A 12,441-nucleotide genomic window follows, 5' to 3' on the forward strand; every position below is an offset into this window, starting at 1 on the left:
TGGAATGAGGGATATCATTGCTCATATCAGATGGATCTTGCTGAAAGCAGAGAATACCAGAAAGATGTTTACCTATATTTTATGGATTATGCAAACATTCAACTGTGTAGATCATAACAAATTATGGATAACATTGCAAAGAATGGGAATTCCAGAATACTTAATTGTGCTCATGAAGAATCTGTGCATAGAGCAAGAAGCAATTGTTCAAACTTTACAAGGGAATACTGTGCTGTTTAAAATCAGGAAAGGTGTGCGTCAGCGTTGTATCCTTTCACCATACTTATTCAATCTGTATGCTGAGCAAATAATCTGAGAAGCCAAACTATATGAAGAAGAATGTGGCATCAGGATTGGAGGAAGACTATTGACAACCTGTGAGATACAGATGATACAGCCTTGCTTGCTGAAAGTGAAAAGTCAAGTGAGGATTTGACATACTTATTGGTGAAGATCAAAGACTACAGCTTTCAGTATAGATTATATCTCAACATAAAGAAAACAAAAATCCTTACAACTGGACCAATAAGCAACATTATGATAAGTGGAGAAAAGATTGAAGTTGTCAAGGATTTCATTTTACTTGGATCCATAATCAACACCCATGGAAGCAGCAGTCAAGAACTCAAATGAAGTATTGCATTAGGCGAATCTGATGCAAAAGAACTCTTTAAAGTGTTAAAAAGCAAAGATGTCACTTTGAGGACTAAGATATGTCTGACTCAAATGTGGTTTTTTCAGTCATCTCATGTGCGAAAGCTGGACAATGAATACGGACGACTGAAGAATTGATGCCTTTAAATGATGGTGTTGGCAAAGAATATTGAATATACCATGGACTGCCAGGAGAACGAACGAATCTGTCTTGGAAGAAGTACAGCCAGAATGTTCCTTAGAAGCAAGGATGGCGAGACTTCGTCACATGTATATTTAAAATGTTATCAGGAGGGATCATTCCCTGGAGAAGCACATCATGCTTGGTAAAGTAGAGGGTCAATGAAAAAGAGGAAGACCCTCAGTGAAATGGACTGACTCAGTGTCTGCAACAATGGGCTCAAACATAGCAACAATTGTGAAGATGGCGCAAGACCAGGCAGTGTTTTGTTCTGTTGTACATAGGGTCACTATGAGTCAGAACTGACTCATTGGCACTTAACAACAATAGAGAGTGAAAACGGGAACCAGACTTCTAGTTTTTGCCAAGGTGGAGTAACAGAGACCAGATTTACTCTCCTATCTAAAGCAACTCCAGAATTCAGATAAAATCCATTAAACAGTAATCCCATCAGGCAGTAAAGGACAGTGATCGCTAAGAGATGGGAAACAAAAGAGGTGAGCCCTGCAGTTGCCCCAGTTTACCACCTTGAAAGCATTTCCAAGCTTTCGCATGGGAAGTGGGACTGAGATGGAACCCAGCAGACTGGAAGAGTTGAAAAAACAGAGCTGAGTGTCTTGAGAGACCAAGGCAACTAGAGTTCGTAGGACAGTGTACGTGGGAGGAGAAGTTTGCATAGAGAGAAAAATCTGGAGATCTACTGAGGGTCCCTCTGAGTATTCAGCAGAGTACCGATCAACGATATGTGAGGAAACTACCATTCAAACCATCTAAAAGAGTTAGAGGGGACACTGCCTGGTACTCACACAGGGCTGGGAATGGTGCTTGTTCTCGTGAGCCAGAATGGAAAAACTCATTATTCACGGGACATTGGAAAAAGTGACTCAGGGAAGCTTGCCTCAGTGGTGAGGAATCACTAGCCCTAGACCAAACTCTGTTCCAGACCTGTCTAACAAATCATAAAAGGAGGATCTGAAAGGATCAATCTGTTTCTAAGTAAGTCAACTGTATCCCTTAACGAAGCTCAAGAATATATATAGGAATACAAAAAATATCTAGCACCTAACAAAGTGAAATTCACACTACCTGGCATCCTATCAAAGATTGCCAGGTATGCAAAGAACCAGAATAATATTATCTATAATGAGGAGAATAATCAATTGAAACTGACCCAGAGATGACACAGATGTTGGAATTTTTAGAGAAGGACATTAAACTTGTTATAACTGTATTCCATGTGTTCAAAAAGTTTAGTAGAGATATAGAAGATATAAAAGGACTCAAACTTCTAGAGATTAAAATTACAGTGTATGAAATGAGAAATACACTGGATGGACTTAACAGCAAAATAACACAATGCAGAAGAAGAGATTAGTGAACTTGAAGGCATAGCAGGAGCTGACCCAAAGGTTGGTGGTTTGAACCCACCCAGCAGCTCCACAGGAGAAAAACCTGGCGATTGCTTCTGTAAAGATTACAGCTTAGAAAACCTTATGGAGCAGCTCTGCTCTGTCACGTGGGTCTCTATGAGTTGGAATCGACTCAGCGGTACCTAACAGCAAGGAAAGCATGGCAATGTTAACTGTCCAGGATGAAATACACAGAGAAAAAAATAAATGCAAAAAAAAAAAGGAAAGAAAAGAAACCAGCATCAGTGACCTGCATGACAATGTCTGGCAACCTATGTGTGAGTAATTAGGCCCCCAAAGGAGAGGAGGAAACAAACACAAATTTGAAGAAATTATGGCCACAAATTTTCCAAAGTTAATGAAAATTATGAACCCACGGATCTAAGAAGCTCATTGAACCCCAAACACAAAAAATAATTAGCAAAATTATACCAAAACCCCAAAAAACCAAACCCAGTGCCGTTGAGTCAATTCCGACTCATAGCAACCCTATAGGACAGAGTAGAACTGCCCCCATAGAGTTACCGAGGAGTGCCTGGCGGATTTGAACTGCCGACCCCTTGGTTAGCAGCCGTAGCATTTAACCACTACGCCACCAGGGTTTCCAAATTATACCAAGGTACATCTTAATCATACTACTCAAAACTAGTGATAAAGCAACCAGAGGAAAAAAGACGTGTTACGTACAGAGGAACAAAAATGAGAATTACAACAGATTTCTTGTTGGCAACAATGCAAGTGAGAGGACAATATGCAACACGTTTAAAGTACTGAAAGAAAAAACTTGTCAACCTGGAATTCTATGCCTGGCGAGATATCTTTTAAAACCTAAAATGAAATAGAGACATTTTTCAGACATACAGACGCTAAAAGAATTCATTACCAGCCGACCCATACTACCAAAAATGTTTAAGGACATTCTTCAGGCAGAAGGAAAGTGATACCAGATGGAAAAATGGATCTACACAATGGAATTAAAGCACCTGGAATGATAACAAAATATGTAAATATATAAGGTGGTTTTCTTCTTATTTAAACCTCTTTAAAAGATAATTGCTTAAAAATAATAACACCGTATTGTGAAGTTTATAACATATGTAAGAGTAAAATGCATGACAGCAGTAGCTGTCCTGGGGCCATGGGTATGGAAGTATATTATTGTAAGCCTCTTATATGTGAAATGGAATAATCTCATTTGAATGTAGACTGATAAGTTAAAGATGAATACTACAAACCCTAAAGCAACCACCACAATAACAAGACAAAGAATTATAGCTAATAATTCAACAAAAGATTCCACAGCAGAAGTAGAAAGTCTTTGATCTTCATCAGTAAGTGTTTCAAGTCCTCTTCACTTTCAGCAAGCAAGGTTGTGTCATCTGCATATCACAGGTTGTTAATGAGTCTTCCACCAATTCTGATGCCTCATTCTTGTTCATATAGTCCAGCTTCTCTGGTTATTTACTCAGCATATGGATTGAATAAGTATGGTAAAAGGATACAACCCTGAAGCACACCTTTCCTGATTTTAAACCAGTCAGTATCCTCTTGTTATTCACTCCAGATAATCAGTTAGTATACCTTGTATCAAAGGTATTTGGGGAAAGAACAAAGGTAAGGTCAGAATAAGATGAGGTCTTTATTGTCATTTCTCATATTGGATGTGATAGGTAATGATTCATTCACTCAGTTAATTATTACTGAGCATTGGCTGTGCCAGACACAGGACTGGGCTCTAGAGATACAGCTATAACCAAAACAGATGAGGTCTCTGCCCCCCTTAAGCTAACAGTTTAGGGAGGGAGTCAGGTATAAATGAGCAAGCAAGCAAATAAATAGTTGCAAATTGTGATCATTGCTATGAAGGAAAAAAGACGATTGGTGCCATTTTACATAAGGTGGTCCTAGAAGATCTTCCTGAGGAAGAGAGTTGAGCTGAAACCGGAGGAAGAGAATGAACAACCCATTGAGAAGAATACTAGGGGGAAAATGTTCTAGGAGAATTCAAAGACCCTGAGGGAGGAGGGACTTGCCACCATTTGAGAAGCAATAGGGAGACTGGTGTGTCTAGATTGTGAGGAAACTGGAAGAGAGTGGTATGTGATGTAGATGGAGAAGTTGGCAATATCCAGACCATGCAGGGCCTTGTAGGCTGTAGTGAAGAGTTGAGGTTTTATCCTAAGAGAAAGAGAAACCCCTGAAGGGTATAAAGAAAGGAGGAACATGACCTGATTTAGATTTTTTAAAAAATGACCGGCTGCTGTATAGACTACATTGTAGGGGCAAGAATTGAAGTAGGAAAAAGTGGAAAGTGCTCTGAGTCTCACCTTTACCCCTATACTTGGAGAGCTAACAGAAGGGAATTAGCAGTGATTATACGAAATGGCTGCCAAGTGGGAATCCATGCAGTGTACTAGAAGGGGCAAAGGATTTGGTGCCAGGAATATCTGCACTTGAATCTCGACTCTTCCACTTGCTGGATCTGTGAATGTGGGCAGATAATTTAACCTGTCTAAGCTTCTATTTGTTGTTGTTGTTAGGTGCTGTCGAGTTGATTCTGACTCACAGTGACCCTGTGTACAACAGAGTGAAACACTGCCCAGTCCCGTGCCGTCCTCACAATCCGTGATATGCTTGAGCCTATTGTTGCAGCCACTGTGTTAGTTCATCTTGTTGAGAGTCTTCCTCTTTTTTGCTGACCCTCTACCAAGTGTGGTGTCCTTCTCCAGGAAGTGATCTCTCCTGATAATATGTCCAAAGTATGAGACGTAGTCTTGCCATCTTTGCTTCTAAGGAGCACTCTGGTTGTATTTCTTCCAAGACAGATTTGTTCATTCTTTTGGCAGTCCATGGTATATTCAATATTCTTCGCCAACACCACAATTCAAAGGAGTCAATTCTTCAGTCTTCCTTATTCATCGTCCAGCTTTCACATGCATATGAGGTGATTGAAAACACCATGGCTTGGGTCAGACGCACCTTAGTCTTCAAGCTTCTTCGCTTTTCAACACTTGAAAGAGGTCTTTTGTGGCAGATTTGCCCAATGCAATGTGTCTTCTGATTTCTTGACTGCTCCTCCCATGGGTGTTGATTGTGGATCCAAGTCAAATGAAATCCTTGACAACTTCAGTCTTTTCTCCATTTATCATGATGTTGCTTATTGTTCCAGTTGTGAAGGTTTTTGTTTTCTTTATGATGAGGTGTAATCCATACTGAAGGCTGTGGTCTTTGATCTTCATCAGTAAGTGCTTCATGTCCTCTTCTGGACTATATGAAGAAGAATGTTGGCATCAGGATTGGAGGAAGACACATTAACAACCTGCGTTATGCAGATGACACAACCATGCTTGCTGAAAGTGAAGAGGACTTGAAGCTTCTGTTTACTTGTTTGTAAAATGGCGAGGGTATAATACTTACCCTTCAGGGATGCATTAAATGATATGTTTGGTGGTGTGAAGAAAGTATACCTAGGGGCACCCAACAGATGCCATCTCATCATTCTTCTTCCTGGTGTGGCCCTGTGGTGTAAACAGAAAGTGAAGAGGGCTGCCTCGTGCAGTGACCCTCCGGACATGCATGAACACTTATGTGTAGAGAGTGTACTCTCTGTTATGGTGCTGATTGGGGCTGGGTGAATAGTATAGTTGCTCATGCCTCTGACTTAATCATTTCAGTCTTGAGAAGGGAGCTGACTTTAGGACAGGCAAGTGCTTCCATTTGGTAACTGTCTGAGCTACTGATTCTCTAAATTTAGTTGTCTTACTTTAAGGAAATTTGGGGTGAGAGAGGAGCATTGATAGCATAGTGGCTAAGATGCTGGCCTTAGTATCAGACAGACCTGGATTCAAGTTCTAGTTCTGTCACTGACAGAATTAATGCCCTTAGGCAAGGGCCTCTCTCCTCAGCTTCTTCATCTGTTAAATGATAGTATGATAGTACTTTACTCATGAGGCTGTGGAAAGGATTACAGCAGAACCCTTCGATTAATAACATCGACATAGGTTTCATGTGACTCGATGAGGTAGGTAACGTATATGAAGTGACTAGCATAATGCTTGGCACATGATACTTAATAAAGTATAGCTCTATTGTTATTACCACTGTATTATTATTACCTGTCTTCACTGGGAATCTATTTTTCCAGCTGCTATTCAGATAGAGTAAAATGGTAAGGGTACTTTCCGAGTATCCTGTATATTATAAAAACCAAAAAAACCAAACCTGTTGCCATTGAGTCGATTCCAACTCATAGCAACACTATAGGACAGAGTAGAACTGCCCTGTAGGGTTTCCAAGGAGTGGCTGATGGATTTGAACTGTTGACCTTTTGGTTAGCAGCCAAACACTTAACCACTGTGCTACCAGGGCTGCTGTATTAAGACCCCACTAAAAGGTAAAAATGAGAACTGAGTGACTTCTCTGTCTTTGTTTTGTGGCTTTTGCATGTCCTAGGTGGACAATCAGCTTATCGGTACCACTCAGCCCTTCATGCTCTATGTGACACCCCTGAGCAACGAGAACGAGGTCATTGAGACAGGTCCTGCTGTGCAAGTCAATGCTGTGAAGTTCCCCAGTAAAAGCGCACTGACCAACATCTACAAGGTAGTCTGAGGGGGAGGCTGGTGGGGCCAATACCGTGCCAGAAGGCTGACTGGTTCTCTGACAGCCAGGTCACACAGCGTAGTGCAGGGTGTTAATGGAAATAGTTCTAGGGGATTAAGCCATGTGTAACTTTCTAACTTGTTTAGGGAAATTTAAAGGAACTTCTCTTAGCACTTTGTATTCTCATTTGTGTATTTAATGACCACGCAAGCAATAGTACTGAGATCCTAGGGGACAGAGCCTGTGTTCATCAGAGTGAAGTACCTGTCGGAAACCATAGCATCTTCTAGATTGACCAGGACCAACCACAATCTGGATATATTTTTAAAAATAGAATAAGCCAGAAATTATTGGAAAATGGGTAGGAGGGCTGTGACCTTAGGACAGACATCCTGGAGAGTCCACAGACACACTGTTTACCAAAAGCAGACAATTCAGAAGTGACAAACTCTCCTTCCTGGAGAAATCTCCATGTGTAAGCCGGCTAGTTTAGCAGCCAACTCTGGACAAAGTGGGAGGTGACTAAGAGATTGCTTCCATATTTATGGTCCTTTGTCACCAGTGCTGATGGGACCAGGCCCACCTGCAGCCCTCAAATCCACAGGCTCAGTCATGCCGCTCCTTAAACTAGCAGCTGCCCTCTGAGCACCTTATGTAAAGCACATCCCACACAGTGCATCTGAGACCATAGTCCCGACTAAGGAGACACAGATGCCCTTGGACCAGATAGTAGGGTGGTGAATTGTCAACTAAACATCTTTTGGAGTTCTTGGTTAATGGTAACCATAGAGAGAAGGAGAGATGGGCCAGATATCATTTGCTAATATGTCTCTGATTATAAAATCATGTGAGTAAAGAAACCATGGCATGTTATTGGGGCCTTGGAAATGGCACAGATGAAAGTACCTTCTGTTGTTCACACTGTAAATCAGAATTTGTTTATCTCTAGCATCTGATGATCACGGCTCAGAGATTCACCGTGCAAATTGAGGAGAAGTTGCTCCTCAAGCTGCTAAGTTTCTTCGGCTATGACCAAGCAGAATCAGGTAATGATGAGTGTTCTAAGTTTGTATCTGGGAATTGGCCCAATGATGGCAGTGAAAACAGGTAGCCTCTGGATGCTTGACAAGCTCACTTTCCACTTCTCAGCCTGAGCTAGCCGCTAAGTTTGTATTTCAGTTTTTCTTTGTCACAGTATTGCTTGTTATGTGAGTTATACCTGTGTACTGTGGCAGCCAACTCAGAGTGTCTTCTGGTATCCCAGCATATCCAGTGGTAAGCCCTTGGGAAGCAGTATACTATTCTTCTTTGCTTCGTGTTTTTTGATTCATCTGCTCTAGGATAAGAGAAGTGATGTTAGTCATTTAGCAAACTGCCTTGTTTCCTAACATTTGTTTATTAAACAGACTCAGGGCCAAGAATCAGAAATCCCTTGGGCATTTCCTTTGGTTTAGTTGAGAAAAAAAAAATTGGCTGGCCTCAACCCCTCAACTTTTGACATCCATACCCTTATGCATTAATGTAATTACAAAGGTTTCTGTGTAGTTCCTTTACTCTTGTCTTTGGGGAGGAGAGTAAGATAAGCTATTTGAAAACCCAGATTTCCAGCTGCTACAGAAATGATTTAGCCACTGTTTCTTTATTTAAGATTTCACATCATGGCATTTTCTTCTGCTTTTAGATTGATATTACAGGGCTGTGTATACACAGCTTAGAAAGAATTAAATAATGCCGAGTTGTTCGAAAAAGAAAAAAACCAAACCAGTTGCCATCGAATCAATTCCGACTCATAGTGACCCTGTAGGACAGGGTAGAACTGCCCTATAGAGTTTCCAAGAAGCACCTGGTGGATTTGAACTGCTGACCTTTTGATTAGCAACTGTAGCACTTCACCACTGCACCACCAGGGTTTCCTAGTTGCTTGAAGGCACAACTAAGTATTGAGCTTGAAGAAATGATAAGACAGACTTTTTATGTTTACTTGCTCATGTTGGCTACAGAAAAACAAAACATTGAGGACACATACTTACGTACATACATACACACAATGCAAGAAAAATATTTTGTCTCTTTTTATCCCAGAGTTAGATTTTAAGCTTTAAGTGTAACTGGGATCATGAGCAAGGTTCCCATCTGTTTAAAGCTGTGTTTTCCAGTTGGGGTTGGAACTCCAGTGCTGCTTGTATTCAGAGGGCCACTTGGGACCTTGCCTGCCAGGTAGCTGTACTATCTTGGTACCTTCCTGGGACCTTTTACTTTCAGTTTGTTTGTGCATGCTTTTCTTGTAACTGGCTTTACATAAATTTGTCCCCAAGCATAAGGGACATTGTATAGTGAATTTAGACTTTTGTATAATCTTTGCCTGCTTTTTCTTGGAGCATCTCCCCTCCTTCCTATCATTTTTTTCTGATTCTCGTGCGCAGATAGGAAGGTTTCTGTTGCAGTTCCCCCCCATCTACTCCCCCCACCCCCCCATATATAGAAATAATAGCTTACAGCCTAAGTTTGTTTGATAAGTAGACATGTACAGTTTCTCTGGCTTTATTTCTAAGGCACATGAAGCCAAGTGAAAATACGTCCCCATATGGGTGCCCATCATCAAGTACGGGTCATCCTTGACTTACGATGTATTTGAGTTACAACAAACCGAACTTATGACCATTTCATTTCTTTTTTCTTTGGACATCTTATCATTGGTAATATGTACTACATACGAGGTTGTAGCGCGTACTTTGCTGATGTTATTGTTCTCAGATGTTCATTTGCAGATATTCAAAGATAGGATTTATAAAAATACTGATAATAAAAGGCAGTACTAGTGAAAACTTAAAAAAAAAAAAAGACATATTCGACTTACCTCAGAACCAACTTACGATGGAGTCCTTGAGGCCCAGTCCTGTCGAAAGTTGTGGACTACCTGTACAAAGAGCACATTGTTGTGTTTTAGCCCACGTTAATCCTTTTTACTTCACAGGGTAGCAAGTAGAAAATCTGCCTTGATTATCCTATTGAAGTGGATGCCCGCCATGGGAGAAAGGGTGCTGCTTGTAGTGATGTCAGTTTTTTATAGCCTGCAGCCTGTTTCTTTTCAAGCATTATATTTCATTCAGATTTATTATTTAATTGGTGATATTGTTCACTATGATTCAGTTAAGCTACATGCCACATCCCTATTTGGATATCATGTCATGAAATAGATAATCTGGGTCACTTGTAATAATAATAATCATGGTTTCTAGAAAGCCCACCACCAGCAAACAAACCATGACCTTTGGCTTTCCCACCTGGATTATTTTGTCCAAAGTTGATATCTGCCAGATGATATAGAGTCACAAGTTAAAAGAGTAAGCTAGTCTACTTTTTTGATAAACAACATGAAACAGATCTGCTTTTATAAAGAAATGACATCAGGATATGTACACATTACTGAGCCCTTGAAAACTAAATTTATAGAGATGGATGTTTACATTTTTTCAATGCGAATGCAAGTATCTAAATCATGAGACTACAGGAGATTCAAGTTTTTTAAAATTCTGTCTTTGTACCAGAGGTAGAAAAATATGATGAGAAGCTCCATGAAGAGACAGCCGAGCAAGGTGGAACACCAATTCGATACTACTTTGAAAATCTTAAGATCAGTGTCCCCCAGATCAAGCTGAGTGTGTTCACATCCAACAAGCTGCCATTGGACCTAAAGGTGAGCTGACATCTGGGTAGATTTCAAAACATGACTTTTCCTTGGAAAGGAATGAGTGTGATACTATTTGCGTTTTCTGGCCAGCATTATCATTTGTAGGGGGTGTTTTTACAGGCTTCATTTTGTAGAAGGTTTATTGACTTATGAAGGAGCCCTGGTTGTACAGTGGTTAAATACTCGGCTGCTAAATGAACAATTGGTGGTTTGAACCCACCAGCTGACCCTCAGGAGAAAGATGTGGCAGTCTGCTACTGTAAAGATTACAGCCTTGGAAACCTTATGGGGCAGTTCTAGTCTGTCCTGTAGGGTTGCTATGAATCAGAATCAACTCGATGGCAACAGGTTTTATTGACTCATATATTTCTTTTTCTTTTTTATGTTTAAATATGACTTTGATAAAGATTAAGGAGTAACAAAAGAGAATAAACACAGAGAATTACGTACAGCCCATCTATTCTCTGCTTAGCTCCTGGCTTATTTCAATGGGGTGCCCTTAGACTCCAGAGAAAAACCAAAACCAAGACAGTATCTTCTTCTTTGTGCCCAATACTGGCTGCCCTCCCAACTCTTTCTCCCTAAGTACCCACCGCTTCTTGAATGGTGAACACTGGGAATGTTACCACCTTCAGGGAAGACTCAGCCACATAGTTGCTGAGGCGTGACCTCACATATCACTACATCAGGATGTAATACTACTGTTGAACATCGTGCTCTGCATTTGGCAAACATAGCCTAAACGCCAGCTTATTTTCGCCAATAAAATATCTTTTAAGGAAGGGACAGGGCTGGGATTCAAATCCAAGTCTATCTAACTCTGAAGTCTGTATTTCTTCACTGTCCTATCCTGTCCTGTAGGATATAAAGAATCAGACTTTTAGAGCTACAGGAGACCTTAATGATCCCCTTACTCAACAGACAAGGAAACTGAAGTTCAAAGCGTTTTGCTACTCAAGCCTTTGTAGCCAGGTAGTCAGAGGAGCAGAAGTAGAACCCAGGTGATTGTTAGGAAGTCTTTTCTTAGGGTAAGTCTAAGTATGCTTGCCTGCAGCTTGGGCCCACTGGTTATGGTTCTCTCCTCTGTTGCCCTTGAAGATGGTTATCAAAGGACCACCTCCCCACTAACCACCAATATAAGGCTCTTTTCCCACTTACCTATACTGCCTTCTCTAAGATGCTGCATGATGGTCTCTCTTTCTGAACAGGAGCAACCAGAGATATGAGCACATAAGTAATGAACCTGGAGTCATAAATGCAGATGCCTACAGGGCTATGCTAGTCATGAGATAAGTGAAGCAGTGTGGTGGGGGCCGTGGCACACTGTGCGTGCATGCTTCATCTGAAGGGGCAGCTGCCACTCAGCTGCAGGCAATGTTGTCACGCAGAAATGTGAACCCAGTACGGTCAGATCTTCAGATTTTTAAAGAGAAGCCGGAAATGCGGATTTTAATGTGGAATCTCCTGGTTTTTCAACGTTGGCAACCAATTCAAGTTTTTTGCTGTTGTTTTTTAAACCTTGTGGGCCCAACTAAACACATGTGTGGGCCTCATGTGGCACATGGTTTGCCAACTCGCCACTTCTAAAATAGACTTACAGGTAATGAGACAGTCGTCTGGTCAAGATCAGATCACATTGGAATATGGGTAGGAGAAGGGCGACTGCTTCATGGAGGTGGCAGTCAGGATAAGCAGCTGGGAGTGTGCTGGTCAGGATACCCATCGCCCAGGCAGCCTCCTAAGAGCAGTTGCCAGTGTACCCTGTTCCACCCTCAACTGGCTGGCTGCTTAATTTGCTTTAATTTCATGTTTCCCAGGAGACTGAAGATACTTATAATTAGCATGGGAGTGGGGGAAAACCATGGGAAAACCACTATCTTGCTAATATCCACAAGTATCCACTT

At 41.1% G+C, this 12,441-nt stretch overlaps 1 protein-coding gene across 17 annotated transcripts in view; it reads left to right on the forward strand.

The window, feature by feature from the left end:
- Positions 1 to 12,441, forward strand: part of VPS13D (vacuolar protein sorting 13 homolog D) — a 273,955-nt gene that overhangs the window by 139,061 nt on the left and 122,453 nt on the right. For all 17 annotated transcript variants that reach the window (XM_064281295.1, XM_064281302.1, XM_064281297.1 and 14 more), the window contains 3 exons: positions 6,697 to 6,846; positions 7,796 to 7,892; positions 10,395 to 10,543. In XM_064281295.1, the coding sequence (XP_064137365.1) occupies positions 6,697 to 6,846; positions 7,796 to 7,892; positions 10,395 to 10,543 (396 nt within the window). The remainder of the gene's footprint in view (positions 1 to 6,696; positions 6,847 to 7,795; positions 7,893 to 10,394; positions 10,544 to 12,441) is intronic.

The sequence above is a fragment of the Loxodonta africana genome, chromosome 3 (genome assembly GCF_030014295.1).
Source record: "Loxodonta africana isolate mLoxAfr1 chromosome 3, mLoxAfr1.hap2, whole genome shotgun sequence".
In the NCBI taxonomy this organism is placed as follows: Eukaryota; Metazoa; Chordata; class Mammalia; order Proboscidea; family Elephantidae; genus Loxodonta; species Loxodonta africana.